Source organism: Hyperolius riggenbachi, chromosome 3 (genome assembly GCF_040937935.1).
Source record: "Hyperolius riggenbachi isolate aHypRig1 chromosome 3, aHypRig1.pri, whole genome shotgun sequence".
NCBI lineage: Eukaryota > Metazoa > Chordata > Amphibia > Anura > Hyperoliidae > Hyperolius > Hyperolius riggenbachi.
In genome coordinates this window covers 312,347,832-312,369,417 of record NC_090648.1, presented here as the reverse complement: position 1 = coordinate 312,369,417, position 21,586 = coordinate 312,347,832, and the positions used below count along the sequence as shown (strand labels likewise).

The following is a 21,586-nucleotide window of genomic DNA, read 5'->3' as shown; positions in this document are numbered from 1 at the left end:
CACTAGCATGGAACCAAATGGGCTTGTTTTTGGGGTTTTTTTGCGCTGAGCAGCTGAAATGTGCTACTGTGCAGGTACACTTTAATTCTGCATCTCTGCAGTCAATCATTTTCACCAGTACTGTAAGTGTCCTTTAAATAAAGTCCTTATTCTGTTACCTAAACTTGTGGCATACATTTTTGGCACTGTGTATTATTTGGGATCTGTGTAGCGCCAGCATCTTTTAAAGGGAACCAGAGAGGTTGGGGGGAAGGTTTAATACATACCTGGGGCTTCCTCCAGCCCCATAGGCACGGATCGCTCCCACGCCGCCGTCCTCTGCTGCCTGGATCCGCCGGTACCGGGTCCCGTCATTGCCGCTAGTCGGCCAGTCGGCCGGCGGACGCGGCCGATTCGTCGCATCACACGGAGCTCCTTCTATACAAGTACGCATGAGGCTGCCTGCTGTGCAGCCGCATGCGTACATGTATGGAGGGAGCCCCTGTGATGCGGACAATTGGCCGCGTCCGCCGGAAGTGACGGGCCCGGTAACGGCGGTTCCAGGAAGCGGAGGATGGCGGCGTGGGAGCGATCCAGGCTTATGGGGCTGGAAGAAGCCCCAGGTATGTATAAAGGCTTGTTCTTTTTTTTCAGCCCGTTCCTCTCTGGTTCCCTTTAAGTTACTGTGCAGCAGAGAATACAAAATATAGACAGTAACAAAACAGCAGGGTTGTGTTTTGTTTTGGTTTTTTTAAACCTGAAAACTTTGTTTAGACAACGGAGTCTAATGTAAAGCTTGCCCTTGGTTATACCTATGCAACTGTTTTATTATGTGGAAATTGAACTTAAAAACAAGACAGCTGGAAGAGCCTCCTGTAACCAGCTGTGACTTGCTTTGGGCAAAGTCCTGCCTTCCATAGAAGCCATCCTTCCCAACTGAATGAGGGTGAAGGATGTGTTTAAAGCGGAATATAACCCTGCATTTCAACTTTGCTCTAATACATTATTTACAGTATATTATATGCAACCAGCATTTTTTTTTTTACTAGACCAGCATTGGAAGGGTTACACAGGGCTTTAAAGTCCCTAGAGATTTCTGCAGACGAATCCGAACTTGAGTTAGATACTTTTTGTTTACAAATATGTGTTTATTATGACTCATCTCTCTCACTGAGAAGGAGCTTGGAGGACAGCCAAAGAGATGTATCTATTGATAAACAGTTACACACTAACTAAATAGAATGTAACCATCTGAATGTCTGCACGGAACTTAAAACCTCTGTGTTTAACCCTTCCAATGCTGGTCTAGTAAAAAAAAAATGCCTTTTGCATATAATATGCTGTAAATAATGTTTTAGAGCAAAGTTGAAATGCAGGGTTATATTCCGCTTGCCTCTGGCTCATTTTTCAGCAGAAAGATATGGTAACATCTAAATAATTAGTTGTACTTTGGATGTGCAAAGTATTGTACCCAAGTAAGTATTTGTTAATTTGTCTAGTCATATGGGGATGTTGCATATAATTAAGCTACTTGTGTTTAAAATTTATTTTGAAGATTTTACTTGCATGTATCTGGGTTGAGTTTTGCCCTATTAAAGATAAAAGCTTTGGTTTACAGTACATATAGGCTGATTTGTATGAGTTAATAAAACTTAACTTTTCTCCTTTTTCTAGTCGGTATGGTGACAAAACCAGCAAGTGAGCAGTCCCAGGACTTCTCAATACACAACGAAGATTTCCCTGCATTACCAGGCTCCAGCTATAAAGATCCCACATCAAGCAATGATGACAGCAAATCTGTGAGTAGTTTTACTTTCACAATCTTCTGTAGATGTATGTACTGTAGTAGGCAAATATTCCTGTTAGGAATGTTATTTTAGAATAGCCGCACAGCATCTCTGTAATGAAGCATCATTTAATGTAGACATTAAATAGAAGTTGCAAATGTTATTCAAACATTTGTGTTATTCAAGATTCAGATCAGCTGCAAAACTGTCGACATTAGTCTAACTCAAGCCGCGTCCACAGGTCTCCCCAGTCTAAAATGTTGGCAGCTGAGCTTAAGCTAAAAACACTGCACGACTGGGGGGTACACATTTTAGATAGAGGAGACTGGTTGGCAGTATGTTTGTCTGGAAATCGAATGCCGCTACCACTGCACACCCAATTGCCCCTTTCAGGAGAGATCTTTGCAGGAGCATAAAGGCATATGTTTAAAAGCTTTTAAAGCAGATAAGTAAGTCAAAATACATTCAAAAAGAATTGCAATGATTTCAAGGGATAGTTTTATTCCACACATTCAGGAGTTCTCATTTAATGTTATGACTTTTTACTTGAGTTTAGTGAATTAACGATACCCAAGTGTAGAACTGTATATACATAATACTACATCTGTTGAGATTGTCGTCAGGTGTTTTTATTGACTTCTAAATCTGGAGTCCAAAGAAATTCTACAATACGTTCTACTGCAAGTAGTATTTCCAATATAAAACTTGGTACAGAGATTAGGTGGTTGTGAACTATGTAAAAATGATACTTGTATGCTTAGAGGAACTTGGTGCTCCCATTAAATCCCCCCCACACATTCCTGACCCTGCTCTGATTAGTAGGTTCATGTAAAAACTTATAAATAAATAAGATTGCAGATACAGCAGCATAGTTTATTAAAAAAAAGTGAAATCATGCACAGCCTACTGGGAAGGGATTCATTCTTCTTCCTTCGTGAACTGCATGTTAGACACATCCCATGCTCCCCATTGGTTACTGGTTCTGTAAAACACTGGTAATTGTAAGTAAGTGTGATGCACACCTTCAGTTGCCAAAGGGATGTGCCAAGGCTCAGTCCAGCAGTACTCCAGACAATTCAAACTGTGAAAGTAGAGAAGCCGGCACCATCCAACGTAATTTTCATGCTCTTTTATTTTTCAATTCATCACAGCAAATATATAGCGACGTTTCGAGGATAACCTCTTTCTCAAGCTCTTGCTGCAAATGATGTACATACAAACAAACATATGACTTCCCTATATACTCTCCATGGAGTGCACCCAACCAATAGACTGCAAGTTTCATTACTACCAATCATAATGGTCCTTATATATAGCGGACCTGATGGGGAACTATCTTATCCTTAGCTCATAGGTGCATTTGAATGTGGGTCCCTCCCACTCCCACACACCCCCACCTTGGATTGACACAATCCAAGGTGGGGGTGTGTGGGAGTGGGAGGGACCCACATTTATCATTTGCAGCAAGAGCTTGAGAAAGAGGTTATCCTCGAAACGTCGCTATATATTTGCTGTGATGAATTGAAAAATAAAAGAGCATGAAAATTACGTTGGATGGTGCCGGCATCTCTACTTTCATGGTTCTGTAAAACAGAAATTTGCCGTCTTAAAATTGAAGGTATTTGCAATTATTTAAGTTTGAGTGTGCTACTGAGATATCCCACAGTGCATCACTGCTGAATATGCAAATTAGTCCTTTTTGTCCCTTGAAAGCTAAACACGCCTCCTGAAATGCTGAAATGCAATGATGTGTCAGCTTGTTAATTGTACAGAGCCACACTAGTCCAGCAGGCATACATAATGTTTTGGACTGGTTGACCATCAGTGCATGGCATGGATGAATGTACAGTAACTCTCTGAGGTTGGACGTAATCGCCCTGTCAGACTCTTTTCACACTACAACTTGTGAAAGTCTGACAACCAGAGCAGACAATACATCAGATGCAGGATGCTTCTCTGATGGCATACACACACCGTATGGAGATCGAGGCGTTCCATAAGCTATAGTCTGTAAAAGACACATCCGCACCAGAAGATTATCATGCAGGTAGAGATTTTGTGTTGCAGTCCCTTCTGGACTATTTGAATGGCATTAACGTATCTGCTACTGAAGGACATATGTGAATAAAACCTGTTTAGTTTAACATGGGATCCCTTACCATCTCTGTTTCTGCATTGGCTCCAGTCCGGGAAACCAAAACGTGTCCATTTTGTGTTTTAATGTGAACAGAGCCTCGATTAGCTTGTGTCAGTTTTGTAGTTCTGCAACCATTCCTGTGACGCAGAAAAGTTAACTGACATAATTACTGTGGTCATACTTAAAGCGGATCCGAGATGGAAAGCTAACTAGTAACTTGTCTATATATATCATCTAAAGTTTAGATAGTTTGCACAGCAAATCTAGCTGTAAACAGCTTCAACAGTATATGATTATTTCTTCCTGTGATACAATGACAGCAGCCATGTTTTGTTTGTCACATTACACACAGGCAAGCTGATAGCATCTCCAGCCCTCAGCCTGTGTCAAATTCAGTCCCCTCTCCTCCTCCCCTCTGCCTCTGAAATCTCTTGCTAGTAACCTTCTCCTTTTCCTGCCCAGACTGAGCTCCCATAAGCCCTTGCTACAGTGCCAAGGCACTCTGAAAAAGCTGTGGGCGAGGTTTGTTTAGTTTATAGGGAATTTGAGTATTAAAACAAAACAAAAAAAAGTATTTGGCTTGAGGAATGCCCTATAAAATATATGTAAGGAACACAATTATGCAATAAGTAAAAGTTTATCTCACCATATTTATTTTTACTGCAACTTCTGCAGGAGTTTACAATGACCAACGGTACAGCAAAATCTCTCTACCCCCCCCCCCCCCCCAATATGGTTACACAATTTTTTACAAAAGGATTAATATGTAAACATATAATTTATATAAAAAACGTTTATAAAGCACTAAAATAAAATGTAATAATCATCTGTCGCAACAACGTTGTAATTGATCATTGAGGCATGTTTAAACTCGGCAGTATAAGGGCTGGTTCATTCAATCGGTGGTCGATCAGTCACATCGCGCTTAGCTGATATATAATGATTCTCTGTACATGAGCAGAGAAGTGTTTTGGCATCGGTTCCTGTTGTTCAGTAAATGCGTCCTGTTTTAACCCCCACTGATCATCAAGGACGAAATGAGACAACTCTGGTACCGACATTTAAAAAGCAAATGAATAGGCAGCCATTGAGTGCCGTTATTAACATTGCTTCAACGTCTGTGTGAACCGGGCTGAAATGTAGATGTCCTCAACCTCTGGGAAATAAGAGTATATTATAACAGGTGTTCATTACTTCTCAGCGTCGTGGGAAAACACTTACTTTGATACTGGCCCTCATTCTGTTAGCTTTCCTCCTATTTTTTCTCACAGTAGATGTTTTCACACCTTATTAACCACTTCCCCTCCCCCAGCATGAGTATCTGTGTCCCTGCTTTACCTTGCAGGGACGTAGATACTCCTCCCTTGCTGCCGTTCGCTCACCCCATCCCCCACACTCATTTATGCCGCCGATCAGTGGGAATGCAGTTCCCATTCATTAATCCAAGTCCCCGTGTGAATGAGCGCTGACGATCAATTAGATGCAGCGTCATTCACAAAAGCCGATATCTACACGTCTATGCATTGCTTCCTGTTTAGCGTAATTTATAGTATGTAACAGAAAGGAATGCACAAGGACATCTTGTGGCCAAATATTAAAACTACACCTACATAAAAATGACTTTTAATAAAAAGTCATACAGTTACATTTAAAATTGGCTATTTCCCTCCCACACTCTCCCATAGTACGCAGGTTTTTTTTCTTGTTTAAAAAAAACATGAGCCATAAATATAAATGGTTCAGTACCTTAGGGACTGAACTTTTTTTTATTATGTATTTCAAGAAGTTCTATTACTATTATTTTTTAAATCATGGGCTTGTAAATAGTGATGGATGCAAAACTGAAAAAAAATGCACCTTTTATCTCCAAATAAAATATTGGCGCCATACAATGTATTAGGGAAATGCTTTAAACGTTGCAATAAATGGGACAAATGGGCGAATAAAAGTATGTGTGTGTGTGTGTGTATATATATATATATATATATATATATATATATATATATATATATATATATATATATATATATATATATATATATATATATATATATATATATATATATATATATATATTATTTTCTAGAATATGCGTTCTTTTATATATTAAGTTGTAGGCGAATGAAAGGAAGGAGTGTTATTGTTCTGGTGTTTAAAGGAGTTCTCTGGCATGTTTAAAAAAGATAACACTGACCCTTACCTGGGGCTTCTATCGGCCCCCTACAGCTATAATGTCCCATGCCGTCCTCCTCTAATGCTCCGTTCTCCACCACCAGTAACCTGCTAATTATTCGTCTAACATTAGGCGAATAGAACTGCGGCCGTACAAGATAACTTCATACTGCGCCTGTGCAGTAAGTTCCCGATGACGCGCGCAAGAGCGAGCACACAGTTCTATTCGTCTAGTTAGACAAATGGCAGGTTACTGGTGGCGGGGAACGGAGCATTGGAGGACGATGGCGCAGGACATTACAGATGTAGGGGGCCGATAGAAGCCCCAGGTAAGTGTCAGTTTTAGTTTTTTTTAAACATACCAGAAAACCCCTTTTAAGGGGAAAAAAAAACCTTGGGGGTGAAGTAGTTAAAAAAAATATCTTTGAAGCCCCAAACAAGCAAATAAGTTTGATATTGCTTTTTTTTTCACCTACCTTTTCAGCTGTTAAGCGCTAAAAAGATATTTTGTAAATGAGGAAACAAAACTTTACCTCCTGGTAAGAAATATCAGTGATAACAGACATATGTAACTCACAAATTGGATTTATGCTGCAAATTTCCAAATTTCTTGTAAAATGCGTGTCAGAATTCTCAGAATAAAATGAGGAATTTTCAAATCTGTTTTCATGCAGAATTTAAATACACCAGGAAAGACTGCCTCAAGTACAGACGGACCCAAATTTCCAGGAGACAAAAGCTCCACAACGCAAAATAATAACCAGCAGAAAAAAGGGATTCAGGTTTTACCTGATGGTAAATTTTAATTTGTCTTTTTTTCTTTTCTGTGGTATTAGATTAGATTGTTTTGGTTGCGCATTGTATATTTTAAATAGTGTAGCTATGCAGCTTCATGTTTTACATACATGAATAGCATGTTTTCATGTATTAAAGATCTTCACATCCAGATCGGGTTTTTTTTCCTTCCTGATTTCGTGTGAAAGAATTTGTGCAATAGTGCTGACTAAATAGGCGCGCAAGCATAATTATTTGTATGGATGTTCATCAGCACAAATATTAGCATTTACGCACCTATTTAATCAGTGTTGCTACACAAATTGTTTTGCATCGAGAAATAGACTAGGGCAAACTCTTGCTTTGTTTAGCTTATCACAGCAACTTGTTTCATTTTGCAATATGCAGGGAGACAGCATGGCCAGAACTTTATATTGGGCACACTGTGTTGCATGGCAGGGTGTTCTGACAAAACACTGCTGCTTGCATTTCGGTGCGCAACACAATGCTGTCCTTTTCATTGTAATTGAATGGGATCAGCAAGGCAGCGCAAAGCAATACAGGTACCATACATAGTTAGTTGGGTTGAAAAAAAGACATCTGTCCATCTATCGAGTTCAACCAGAAAAAAGGTACAGACCCTTTATACTGCACAGCCACCTACGTTGCAAAGCAACATAAGTGTGCCTGGGCCCTTAAAGTGAACCTCCAGACTAAAAATCTATTTAGCAGAACTGAAAAGGCTTGGTGTTTCTTTAACCGTTTCACAGCATCAGAACTTTGTTTTTCTTACCAAAGCATAATTTTTAGCTATGCTCCACCCATCAAAGAAAAAAAGCCCGGGCTTTTTTTCCCTGATGCTGTGCAGAGCATGATGGGATTTCCTATGTTGTTGTTCATGTTGCTTAGCAACTGGGAGAGGTGCTCAGGACACAGGATAGTTGGAACTGTGTCTCATGCTCCCTGTCACCTCCTTTCAACCAAAAAGATGGCTGCCGTCAGGAAATCACAAACATTTGCCTGTTCTTTTAAAACAGGGTGGGTAAGAGATTATATTACCTATCTATTTTAATTCACATAACTAATGTAACTTAATAACAGTATGTTTGTTTAGGCTGGAGTTCCTCTTTAAGGTGCCCATTAACAGTGCAATTTTAGAGAACGGTCGACCTTCTGATCTGGTAATTGCAGTCGAGTTGGAGAGTGTTGATGTTGCCTATTGACAACAAACCATAGTTTTAATGATCAGATTATGGATCCGAAATTGCATTGGCTATTTTTTTTTTATCCCGTTTTTGGGCCCAATCGGTTCCTTAGAGGCCTGCATCAGATCTGGTACCTGCAGGTTACTCGAAATGCGGGTCTCGTTTGGGTACCCATTTGTATTTTTATCGGGTTGCTGGTACCAGATTCACCAGAAAGCTGAAATATTAGACCCGCAAAGGCATCGGGTCGGGTACCCACGTGCTACTTGAAATACGGGACTGGTTCAAGTACCTGTTTTGATCGGGCTGTGGGTCGGGTACGGATACCAGATTCACCAGAATGTGGGTTGCGGGTAGAGGGGCTGTGGGTGCCTTTCTGAAAAATTAGACCCCCGCGGGACTCTACGTCCAATTGCAATTATCTTATTGGAATGCCGATTGCTCAATGAAATTGCTCCTTAGAGAGGAGTCAGCACTTAATATCATCAGTACAGGAGAAACCTGCCATTACCTAAACTCTAACCAAAAGCTAACACCATTTTTAGAGACCGATTTCTATACACTGAGGTCACTATTATTTAACCTGAAAAGTTGGGATTGTACCTTGTTATATCAATTGGACTTGTATCTCTTTTATGTGCATATTGTGCTATGAGATAATATAAGAATCACACAAAGTATGTTTTTAATCATTAAATTTAGTCGTTTTGTATTTGCCATATCTATTAATTTATATATTTGTCTGGTGAGCACCAGACAAATATATAAATTAATAGATATGGCAAATACAAAACGACTAAATTTAATGATTAAAAACATACTTTGTGTGATTCTTAGGGCAGTTGAATTTATTATTGGTTATACAGAGTATAGAGAGAGTTAAATTTTGCAGGGCCCTTTTTAACATGCCTCAGCAGTTGCACAACATGTTTGAGGGTGACCCCCTTCATTAGGTGTACCTGATGAAGGGGGTCACCGCAAAACATGTTGTGTAACTGTTGAGATTTGATAAATGCAGGTTTAAAAGCCTGTTGAGTGCCTCCTTCTTATCTGTATACTTTGAAAGTTGTGTGGAGTGGTGACCCACAGGAGGAACGTGCATCGGCTACAGGCATACGGTTTTCACATTCATGCCTGTTTGGCCAATTAACATGACTGCTGTCTGGCCATGCAGTGCACCCGGAAGGGGACATGGAACAGTCTCCAGGTAATCCAATCCTTTGCTTTTCTGCTGCAGGACATGTCCAATTGTGGTTCATTGCTGTGTGAAATTGGACAGCAAGGAGCTTTAGAGACAGGTGTTTCTATTGATTTTGTGGGAATGAGCTGGGTGGTTTTGTGCTGTGATTGGCCTAGTTCCTTGCTGCCTGTGCACCACCCATGCAGAGTATAAACTGAGATGCAGTTATTTTTCCTCAATCATATATACTTGTGGTGTATAGTAGTGAATCATGCCATGCAACTTAGTCTGCTAATGTTTCTTCCTCTGTTGGTAGGAAAATTAATTATTGCACACAAGTACGCCATGCAACCATCAAAGCCCAGTCCCTGCTAGATGTATTTATTGTTAGGGGTGGGAGAAGAGGGATGGATAGGGTGAAGTAAAGGGTAGAACCTGTGGATGGTCAATGCTTTCTTTTCCCCATATTTGCCCCAAGGCTCCATTTTCAGTCCAGTGTGATCCCTGGGGGGGGTGTAATTAAAGTCACCTTTAATTACATAATCGGTAAACCTACTCGCCACACTTCCTGTCTCGGAACTCCGTTTTCTCTCAATAGAGTCAGTGAGAGCAGAGAAAAAAAATTGGACATTTTAACCCTCTCGACAGTTCCTCTTTAAGTAATTATATACAATGCCAAGCAGTGGTAACTAAAGTAAATACAATTATAGGATATATAAAATGGTGAATAAAATCTCAAGATGCTAGTATACTACTCCCTCTGTATAAGTCACTTGTGAGGCCACATCTGGAGTATGTGATACAGTTTTTGGGCACCACTCTATAGAAAAGTCATTGACCTTCTAGAACGGGTACAAAGATGGGCACTAAATTAATGATGAAAGATCTCACTTACCAAGAAAGGTTGGAAAAACTGGGATTATTTCGTTTGGAAAAAGGCAACTGAGAGGTGACCTGATTTAACGTGTATAAATACATTAGAGGGCAATACAAAAGGTTGGCAGATGAGCTTTTTGTCCCTAGGGTTGTATGGACAAGTGACATGATCTGCGTATGGAGGTAAAAAATTACTGCCTTCTATTTCTAAAGGGGTCCTTAAAGAGAATCTGAAGCCAGATTAAAAATGGCTTTTTACCTTATATACATGTGAGGCATGTTTGCCCCAGCTAAAACGCCGCCATCCCGCGGCATAACGAAGGGTCTTTACCCCCCAAACCCCCCTGCAAAATCCACGACTTTCTTGGTCTTGGAAGTCGTAGATTTTGCAGGGGCACTGTGCGCTTCCGTCTGAGGCCGGGCTAATGGCCGCAGCCCTGCCTTACACGCGTCTGACAGCGCGTATCTCCGAGTCTCCCCCGCCCCTCTCAGTGAAGGAAGACCAAGAGGGGTGGGGGAGAGGCTAAGATACGCGCTGACAGACACGTGTGAGGCAGGGCTGCAGCTCCTAGCCCGGCCTCACACGGAAGTGCTCCCCTGGCACCACGGAGGAGATTTGGGGGGGAAAAGACGCCTCGTTATGCCACGGGATAGCTGCATTTTAGCTGGGGCAAACATGCCTCACATGTATATAAGGTAAAAAGACATTTTTAATCTGGCTTCAGATTCTCTTTAAGGGTGGTTAAAATTTGCAAGATCTTACCTCAGGAAGCAGTTATGGCAAACTCTATATCTGCATTTAAAGAGGGCTTGGATGCTTTCTTTGCATTGAAGGGCATCCATGGCTATAATTATTAGGTAACTCCTGGTAGAGCTGATCCAGAGATTTATCTGACTGCCATCTGGAGTTTGGAAGGAATTTTTCTAATTGGCCCAGGCCCTGTTAGGTCTTTTTGCCTTTCCCTGAATCAACTGGGATATGTTCAGGGCAATGATTTTTTTATTTATTATTATTTTTTATCCCCTTTCTTTCTGGTTGTACTTGATGGGCGGATGTCTTTTTTTTTTTTTTTCAACCAAAATAACTATTTCTATGTTACCTTCATCTCCACCATGTATAGTACTAGAAAGGGGAGGAAGGAAGGAGAGGAGCAGAATGTCTCCTGTTGTAGTGGTACTCTAGTCTATAGTATTTGTAGGAAAAACCCAGCATGGTTTATTATGACCTACCTGAGCAGTGTCTGCTACAGGGGACCAGGGTATGTCTGAACACAAAGCAGACAGCTACCTAAAGTAATCACAAGCAAGGTGACACAATTACGTTTTAGAGAAAACTATACCCTGCCAATTTATACCATAGAATTTATTATTGCTATTCTATAGAGATCTGAAACTGGTTAGTCACATTTGGCTGTTTTCGATCAGCCTCTTTTCTAATCTTAGATTTATGAGCTGTTCCTACCTCAAGCTCTTGTCAAAAACATTTTATTAGCTATTTTTAATCAAGATTTTTCTTCTATTTAGGCCGAGTTACCAACATTCCTCAAGGCATGGTGACAGATCAGTTTGGCATGATTGGTTTGTTAACATTCATCAGGGCAGCTGAAACAGACCCAGGGATGGTACATCTTGCATTAGGAAGTGACTTGACAACGCTAGGCCTCAACCTCAACTCTCCAGAGTAAGTGCATTCAGTTTGTATATGTTTGCTAATACATTCTTTCTCCATAACTGTATTGTTTTTATGCAAATCAAGATGGATTTCTCAGCCTAAACCAGCGCTGGGAATTAAAGCTTTTACTAAACAATTACAGTGCTTGCAGACGTTCTCTCCCACATTCAGGAATCAAAAAGCCATTTGCAGTTAGTCTTATTACATGTTTTATGTATATGTTCTTTCGCAGAAACTTTTAACTAGATTGATTTTAATATGATTTATCAGACATTTATATTGAGCTCATCAACACCTGTGATACTGTAGAGCAGGCTTTCTCAACCAGGGTTCCCTGGAACCCCAGGGTTCCTTGGCATTTTCCCCATCGTGGGGGAAGTATAATAGAGCACATTATAATAGGTGGTACTGTAACAAGAAGCACTAAATTGGGGGGTCAGGAGACAGTATAATGAGTGCCAGTGTAATAGGGAGTAGTGAAATAAACAGCTACACATACTTTTAAAGACCATGCCTCCTGCAAAACAAGTGCAGGGGTTCCTCAAGACCAAAAGTTATTTGCAGGGTTCCTCCAGGGTAAAAAGGTTGAGAAAGGCCGCTGTAGAGGGTTTTCCTTTATGAAGAACAAAAAACGTGCATCATTAGTATGTATTGTTTAGAGCTTTCATTTGGAAAATACTTGTTTGCATATTAGAATTCCTACTAGATCTCGTGCTGTGCATGCGCAGGACGCTCCCGGTAACGGGAGCGTGATCGAGGATGCGCACGGCCTGGGCCGCACAGAGGCACTGGCCATTGACTGGCTGAGTCGCCTAAAATGAAACTGAATAGCTGCGGGGGAGCAGAGGATCTGTTTGTCCCGGCGCGGGCACAGTGTGGCTGCAGGAGGCCGGTAAAGGGCCCATGTAAGTTAAACTGGCTTTTTGTTAATCGCTTTAGGTTTCCTTTAAAGGTCAACTGTAGGGAGAGGGCTGTGAAGGCTGCTATATTAATTTCCTTAAGCAATACTAGTTGCCTGGCTGCCCTGCTATCCTCTGTCTCCAATGCGAGGATATTTTCTGGCAGATTATTTCCAACATGTCCGATCTGATTTCCAAAAGATTTTTCCTTAGAAGTGACTGGACAATAGATCAGAAATCAGATCGGACATGTTGAAAATAATCGATCTGCCAGAAAATATCGTGTGTACCAGGCATAATACTTTTAGCCATAGACCTTGAACAAGCATATACAGATCAGGTGTTTCTGACATTGGCCTAAATTCACTAAGCTTATCTCCTGTCTTTAATAACTCTTCTAGAGTTGTTACCATGGTGATAAGGCATGCAGCATTCAGGAAACATTTTACCTCAGGCAAGCCTAAAGTTAACTCTTCTGTCTTTAATTTAACTCTCCGATCCTTAAAATAACTCCAGAGTTAAAGACAGGCTGTTAATTAGCTGCATGTGAAAATAACTACAGAGGAGGTAAATTAACTACAGAGGAGGTAAATTAACTACAGGAGAGGTGGTAAGATAACTCTCTCACGTGTGGAGGTAAGTTTTCTCTTGCTTTATTATCTCTAGCATGATCTTAGTGAATTGAGGCCATTGTCCGATCTGACAAGATTAGCTGCATGCTTGTTTCTGGTGTTAGCCAAATAGATCAGCAGGGCTGACAGGCAACGGGTGTTATTTAAAAGGAAATAACTATGGCAGCTTTCATATTCTTCAGTTCACTTCATTCTCACTTCAGTTGTCCTTTAAAGAGAGTCTGAAGCCTTGTTTTAATCTTTTTATTGCGCAGTTAGCTTCAGCATTAAGATCCAAGCTGATTCCCCGCATCACTGCGGCAGAACAAGGTATTTATCTCCCTGAAATCCTGGGGCAAAATTCTGCGATCAATTTTGCTTCCTGGTAGAGATAGAGCTGTGCGCAGTAGCTCTGCCTCTTCTCCAGTTAATCTCTGCTGATCTCCGCCTCTCCCCTCTGTCTTCTTTCACTGAAAGGGGTGGGAAGAGGCAGAGATTTACTGAATAAGAGACAGAGATACTGCACACAGCTCTGTCTCTACCAGGAAGCAAAATCTGCAACTTCAAAAGTTGTGGAATTTTGCCCTAGGATTTCAGGGGATAAACACCTCGTTCTGATGAGGGGATGCAGCGAATAAGCTTAGATCTTAATGCTGAAGCTAACTGCGCAATAAAAAGAGATATATAAAAAAAAAAAAAAAAAAAAAAAAAAAGGTTTCAGACGCTCTTTAAAGAAATCATCAGGCTAAAAATAAAAAATCAGCTTTACTCACCTGGGGCTTTCTCCAGCCCCTTGCAGCAGACCACTCCGCACTCCGCCACTATCCCGGGCTCCCTGCACAGTGCAGAGGACGACCTCGAGGTCGTCCTCACTGCGCCTGCGTGAAGCGCCACTGTCAAACATGGCCACATTGTCCGTGGTGCATTGCGCGGCCATGATTGACAGCGGGACTACATGCAGGCGCAGTAAGGACGACCTCGAGGTCGTCCTCTGCACAGTGTGGGGAGCGCGGGACAGCGGTGGAGAGCGGAGTGGTCAGCGTGGGTCAATCTGCTGCAAGGGGCTGGAGAAAGCCCCAGGTGAGTAAAGCTGATTTTTTTTATTTTAAGCCTGATGATTCCTTTAAAGTCCTGCTGAACCTCTTATTTTTAAATGTATATGATCATTAATCAGCAATGCATAAACTTTAGTGTATTGCAAGTCTGTACTCTTTGTACATATAGCTAAAATACCTGTCTGCTAGCTCCTCACTCTTCTAGCTCTTTTTACTGTTGTGATGACCGTGCAGTCTTATTGGAGAGATGATGTACTCTATGCTGGGGAAGGAACCTCTCTTTTTTTTGGCAAAGTGGAGCAAGAGAACCAGAGTGATAATCGGCAGCCAGGATTTTAGATTGCAAAAAGTAAAGCCTTGAAAAGCACAAAACTTTTTACTTATCATTGAGAGGCTGGGTTAGGACTTGAAAGCATACCTGCTGTTATAAAGGTGGCCGGCCATACATCAGGTGACTTAGCGGCCAATCGGTCATTTAATTCTATTATAATCGGATGAAAATCTGCCGCCAAGAGCATGCCTGATCAGCAATGCGACATATGCAAGATGTAGGTCCGAAATGATCAGGTGCGCGGTGGTAACGGTATGTGATATCGAGACCAACGCAACCTCCGGCGCTATCCCCCAGTGTAAAATGTGGCCCTGCATGCCCCGTGCAGTATGCTTTACCTGTCGATTTCTGCCGGGGGGGGGGGGGGTACATTTTACATTAGGGGGTCAGCATCAGGACCAGCAAGACGGCAGATGCAGTGTCACAATGCCAATTCACAAGAGGTTACTTGCTAATATCAATCGAGAATCTGCTTATGGTGTATGGGCAGACAACAGATCTTTATTCGACCAAGAGAAAAATTTCCCTTGGACTGATCTGCCCATACATCTTTTGATGTATGGGCACCTTAAAGAGAAACCGTAACCAAGAATTGAACTTCATCCCAATCAGTAGCTTATACCCCCTTTGCCATGAGAAATCTTTTCCTTTTCACAAACTGATCATCAGGGGGCTCTGTATGGCTGATATTGTTTTGAAACTCCTCCCACAGTGTGATGTCAGCGCCTCACGGCTCTGAGGTTCTCACATCGCACTGTGGGAGGCTTGTTGCATTGTGGGAAATAACAGCTGTTTCCAACTGCCAAAAAAGCAAGCAGCAACTCCTTCCACAGACATCACTTGCCAGCAGTAAAAATGTCACCATGTGATAAATGCCTGAATGTAAATCAGGGAAAGATTTTACAATGAACAAACACAGACTAAATAATTTGTACTTAATGATTGTAAAAATTTAGCACTTTTTTTTTAATCATGTTATTTTCAATGGAGTTCCTCTTTAATTTAATTTTTCCTGTGATGGCTGATGCAGTTTGCATTAGTAATGTCACAGAGCAACGGCATTATTTACAAATCACTTGCTAAGGTTTCCTGTTGCTCTCCTATTAAAAGAGCTTCTTTAACTACTGGTCAGGACCACTTTGTATATACAGAATGGTGAACATTAAATAGGGCTACTGAAGGACAGTAATCAGGCAGGCTGGGTGAGTGCATTAAACAGTAATTCAGACTATTTGTACTACTACTAAGGAGATTATAGGCACCCAAAAAGGAAAAGCAGATTAAAAAACGTTTAATAAGGAGTGTAAGTGTTGGCTGTCCTCCAGTGATGACCTAGGATGATTAGACTGTAAACCTTTGTTGCATAGCAAAGGCAAACAGATCATGGATTTTCGCATTCCCAGGTTATTGTGTGCTTGTAAACATTCTAGAGTGCCTCACGTCAGTATTTGTAATATTTGTCAGAATAGGCACTTTTAACCTCCCTGGCGTTCTATTAAGATCGCCAGGGGGCAGCGCAGTGCTATTTTAAAAAAAAAAAAAAAAATTTCAATCATGTAGCTAGCCTAGCGCTAGCTACATGATGCCCCCCCCCCCCCCCCTTCCGCATCCCTCCCACCCCTCCGATCGCCGCCGGCGCTGTTAGCCATAAGGAAATCCCGTTCTGAACGGGATTTCCTTTAGGGCTTCCCCCGTCGCCATGGCGACGGATCGTGATGACGTCATCCGGAGTCCCGATCCACCCCTCAGCGCTGCCTGGCACTGATTGGCCAGGCTGCGCAGGGGTCCCGGGAGGGGGGGGGGCTTACGCGGCGGGTAGCGGCACATCGGCGGCGATCGTCTACAACACGCAGCAAGCAAAGTGCTTGCTGCGTGTTTTAAAAAAAAAAATATGAACATTGGCCCAGCGGGACCTGAGCAGCGCCCTCCGGCGGTAATGGACGTAACAACTCATCCATACCGCTAAGGAGGTAAAGCAATTTTTGGGGATTTGCATGAATATTGAAACTTAGTATAATAGAAAAACATTTTAGGGATAAAACCTCTATAGCCACATTTCTCCCAGCAGTGTGAGGTTAGGCAGTTCCCCAGATGTCTCCTTACAGTGTTGCTCACATCCTTTGACAGCTGCCAGCATCAGAAAATAGATACCTTTTATTGGGCACAGCCTCACACCTTAGTTTCCTTTCGCATTATAAAACGTGGCTGTCTTTCCATACATGTATATATGTTTGAACATGGAGCAGCCCATAGTGTAAAAGAGTCCATGGGACTGAGAGTCTGTACCACCACCATCTGACACATTCACTTTGTAGATGAGTAAATGGCTTGATGAGTGGGGACAGCAAATGCAACAGGGACATGTATAGGGTCACTAATGTTGATCAGTGACTGCGTATGGGTTTGCAGATGTATCTAAGCCACAAATCATTTGCTACTTCTGTTCATCAAGTATTTGGGTTTCCTCCTCCCTGTGCCACAGCCCGCTTACTTCCCCACCTTTGCTTGGTGTAGTGGGTCGGGGGTCCATGCCAGGCCACTGTTCTTACATTCAATGATGCCATCACACAAGAGCTGAGGGACATGAAGGGAACAAGAAGCCATCCTCACAAGTAATGGGCCTGGGATTTGGTTATTTAATTACAGTAAGGCTGCACAGATACAGCATCACTGTCCCTGTAAATTCGTTTCTGGGGCTTGCCAGGGCTGTTAAAGTCACAGGTCTGTTAAAGACCTAAAACAAGTATGCAGCTCAAGTGGCCTAAAAGCCTGTAAACACACCTTACTTAAAGGAGAACTTCAGCCTAAACAAACATACTGTCATTAAGTTACATTAGTTATGTTAAAATAGTTAAGTTCTCTTACCCACAGGCAAATGTTTGCAATTTTCATGGGAGTAGCTGTCTTTTTTTCATGGGGGTAGCAATCGCTTTGGTTGAAAGGAGGTGACGGGGAGCTAACTGTTTTGTGTCCTGATCACCCCTCCCAGCTGCGCACTATGCTTCAAATCTCAAATTCAGAATTTAAAAAAACAAATTTGCGCCAAAAACAGCAGGAGGAGAACATAATCATCAGAAATCCCACCATGGTTTGCACAGCATCAGAGAAAAAATGCCCGGGCAGTTTTCTTCTGTGCAGCTAAAAATGAGGCTTGGGTAAGATAAACAAAGTTCTGATGCTGTGAAACTGTTAAAGAAACACCAAGCCTTTTCAGTGCTGCTGAGTAGATTTTTAGTTTGGAGGTTCACTTTAAGTTGGTTGAGGTGGCTGATAACGACCACCTCAGCCTTTAATCAGGCGTGCATATGGCAGCCGACGACCCCCAACTCGTGAGTGATCCACCAAATGGATCTACTCACCCCCAGCGATGCTCATCCCCCTCTGATCCCATTGTTCAAGCCACTTGTTATCCCTCCGCCACACTTCCACATTGCAACACATGTCATCTGCTTCATAGCTGAAATCCATGTGTGCAGTAGGGCAACGCGATATCGCCCAAGAAGATCAGGTGCTGATCCCAGATGGGCAACATCCTTCAAAGGTGTGTATGCACCTTAACGCCACTGGATGCTCAGTTATTCCAGTTGTGTGAACTGGTTACTGTGGAAACCAAAAGTTAAGTGTTACAGCCAAGCAACTGGCATTATTTAAAAGTAGATGAAGATGGCAGGTCCCATATTCCTCTGTTTCTGTATCAAACATGATTTTATTTCCCCTAGCTTTTCAACTGTATGTTTCTAGCACACATCGCAAGATGAAAGGAGTAAGCATTATAAAGTTTTTGAGCTATAGCTCTCTAAACAACTCCTATTGTGTTCCCTATGAGGGGGTGAAATTTAAAGGCTTTGCAACATATCCAAGATTTGTTTGTAGTAATGCCAAACGTAAAGGATTAGAACAGCCAATAGCTTTTTCAAGACATTGCATAGCAAACTTTCAGATTAGCTCTAATTTGGGTTTCTGCAGTGGAATGAGATGACATAAAATTGTGTTGACAGCAGTGGGTCCAGCTGTAAGCGAGCAGGAAGCAGCTACTCACTAGACGTTACATGCGGCAGTTTCCCACACGGCACCGTAATCTCACAATTTCAATCGCTGACGCGTAAGGCTTCAAACGCCACGGTTCAGTTGTGTTACGAGGCACCCAAATGGCATTTGTTCCCCAACCGACCAGCTATTTAATAATATGATTTAGCCATCTTTGTGAATAGGGTCTCCCGTATATACTCTAGTATAAGCCAGGTTTGTAGTCAAAAAAGTTCTGTACAGCGCTCACTCCCTTCACAATGTCTCAAAATACATCTTCTATAGGTAGTCTTTCAATCAGAAATGTCTCTAGTTTCTGGTATAAATAAACACTCTCACCAATGTTGAAAGGCTGACTTATCATAGGTCAGCTGCATGCACATAGGGATGACCAGTTCTTGTATTTCTCTTCCTGATGTTCACCTCCTAGATTCCACTTGTACCTCAAAAAAAACAAACAACTTGACATAGCGTAAACCTGTCTATAAATATACTTTTGTGCCACACATGTAGACGTTAGTGCACCCTAACGTGCTCCCCTCAGTGCTCGTAATGCACCTTCCCAGACAGAATGAGCAAAATTCCTGCTCACCAGATATGTTGGCTGACCAATCAGACCAGCATTAAATCGCATGGATAGTATAACTCAAAATTCACCAAAAATACACCTAATCTGGCAGAGGTTCCTCCAAAATACAGATATGGCAGTGGTTCCCCCTAAATAGACAATCTGGCAGCAGCAGTTCCCCCAACATACACATAATCTGGAAGCAGTTCCCCAAAATACGTGATACCTGGCAGTGGAACACCCAAAATACACGTAACACCCAAAATGCACCTAATCTGGCAGTGGTCCCCCAACATACACAATCTGGCAGCAGTTCCCCAAAATGCATGTAATCTGGCATCAGCGGTTCCCCAAAAATACAGATCTGACAGCAGTTCTCCCAAAATAGGTACTCCCAGTATAGCTAGCCAGGTCTATAGGTGTCCCCAGTATAAGTAGCCATGTGTATAGTTGTCCCCAGAATAGGTGGCCAGGTGTATAGATGTCCTTAGAATGGGTGGTCAGGTGTATAGATATTCCCAGAATAGGTGGCCAAGTGTATAGATGTAGCCAGGTCTAACGCACAGCATCCACTCGCCGGAACACTGGAGGAGGTAAGTCCCGCCCACGGATGCCGTCGCCACCGCCGCAAACTTTATGGAGGGGAGAGCCAGGGAGAGGAGCCCCAAGGTGGGGGAAGGGGTGGAAACATCCGCCCTTCCCCGCTGCTCTGCCCAATGCTCCTCTCTGCTGCGCTACTCCCCTCCAAGGTGCTAGGGGGGACGGCGTCCACTCTGCAATAGTAGTAAGTGGACGACGTCCCCCCGCATTCACGCAGGACTCGACCCCTGAGTAAAATAAGGTACATTGTTTAGGATACCCACTTTTACAGTAATTTTCCTGGTTATAGCATCAGAAACCCTTCCGATGATATTGCTATATATTGAATGTAGCCATGGACTTGTACAGTTTTCCTGTATTTAACAGCAGCATCACAAAGTCTAGATTCTCTGAGGGCCGTTTTCCATTAGCCAAAGTGATGTGATGCAGCTTCGTATCACTTTGGCAGGCGTCCACGTCACTTCCGCATTTACTGATGCGGAAGTGTATGGAAGGGACAGCGTGCGGATGCAGCTGTGCGAGATGCTGCAGATTCTCTGATCGCACCGATCCGCACACAGTGGAAACTGTTCCATTGCCGAGCATTGAGCTCAGGACACCCGTGGTGCGATGCGCTACATAGCCACAGCAAATGGAAACATGCCCTTATTTTTCAGCTGAAAAGCTGTTGCTCTTGCACAAACTTAAAAATAGCTGTTTGTGCAGTCTTAGATTAAGAATAGACAATCGATGAAATGCTTTTCTGCCTTGCATGCAAATACAATACAAATTGCATTCAGCAGCACTTGGGCCAGTTGAATACACTTAGGCCTAGTGCACACCAGAGCGTTTCCGCTGCAGTTTGCGATCCGCCTGCGGGTGCGGATCCGCTAGGGTAATGTATTTCAATGGGCTGGTGCACACCAGAGCAGGAGGCGTTTTGCAGAAACGCATACTCCCGGGCTGCAGCAGATTTTGGATTGCGGGTGCGTTTCTGCCTCAATGTTAACCACTTTACCCCCGCGCGTACGTATTTCTCCGCCCCTTTTTCCATCCTTTAAAAACCAGGGACGGAGAAACACGTACTTTCCGCGTTCCCGACGCTGTCCGCGCTCCCGCTCGTAAACACGCCGCCCGCCGCTAGTAAAACCGCCGCCGCCCGCTCGCCCGGAGATCAATGAACGGGAAAATCCATTCCCGTTCGTTGATCTAAGCCCCACAATGACCCGCTGCTCTCCTATGGGCAGCGCGATCATTGTGAGAAGAAACTCACGTGTCCAGCCTCCTTATTCTTCCTCCAAGCTTCCGGAAGGAGGCTTGGAGGTCGCAATAAAGCAAAAAGTTACTGTGGCCATCTTGTGGCCAAATAGTAAACTACACCCTACACATTTTTCACATACAAATAAATGACTTTTACACAAAAAATTAACTCATTACCTCCCACACTCCCCATTTTTTTTTTTTTTTGTAATTAAAAAAAAATTCAAAAATTTACAATTAAAAAAAATACATAATTAGTTACCTTAGGGACTGAACTTTTTAAATATTTAAGTCAAGAGGGTATAACACTGTTACTTTATAAACTATGGGCTTGTAATTAGGGATGGACGCAAAACTGAAAAAAATGCACCTTTATTTCCAAATGAAATATTGGCGCCAAACATTGTGATAGGGACATAATTTAAACGGTTTTATAACCGGGACAAAAGGGCACATAAATTTCATGGGTTTTAAT

At 42.4% G+C, this 21,586-nt stretch overlaps 1 protein-coding gene across 3 annotated transcripts in view; it reads left to right on the top strand.

Annotated features, from left to right (window-relative positions):
- CNOT2 (CCR4-NOT transcription complex subunit 2) overlaps positions 1 to 21,586 on the top strand; it is a 96,899-nt gene that overhangs the window by 59,466 nt on the left and 15,847 nt on the right. For all 3 annotated transcript variants that reach the window (XM_068276685.1, XM_068276683.1, XM_068276684.1), the window contains 3 exons: positions 1,654 to 1,778; positions 6,750 to 6,870; positions 11,635 to 11,791. In XM_068276685.1, coding sequence (XP_068132786.1) covers positions 1,654 to 1,778; positions 6,750 to 6,870; positions 11,635 to 11,791 — 403 coding nt within the window. The remainder of the gene's footprint in view (positions 1 to 1,653; positions 1,779 to 6,749; positions 6,871 to 11,634; positions 11,792 to 21,586) is intronic.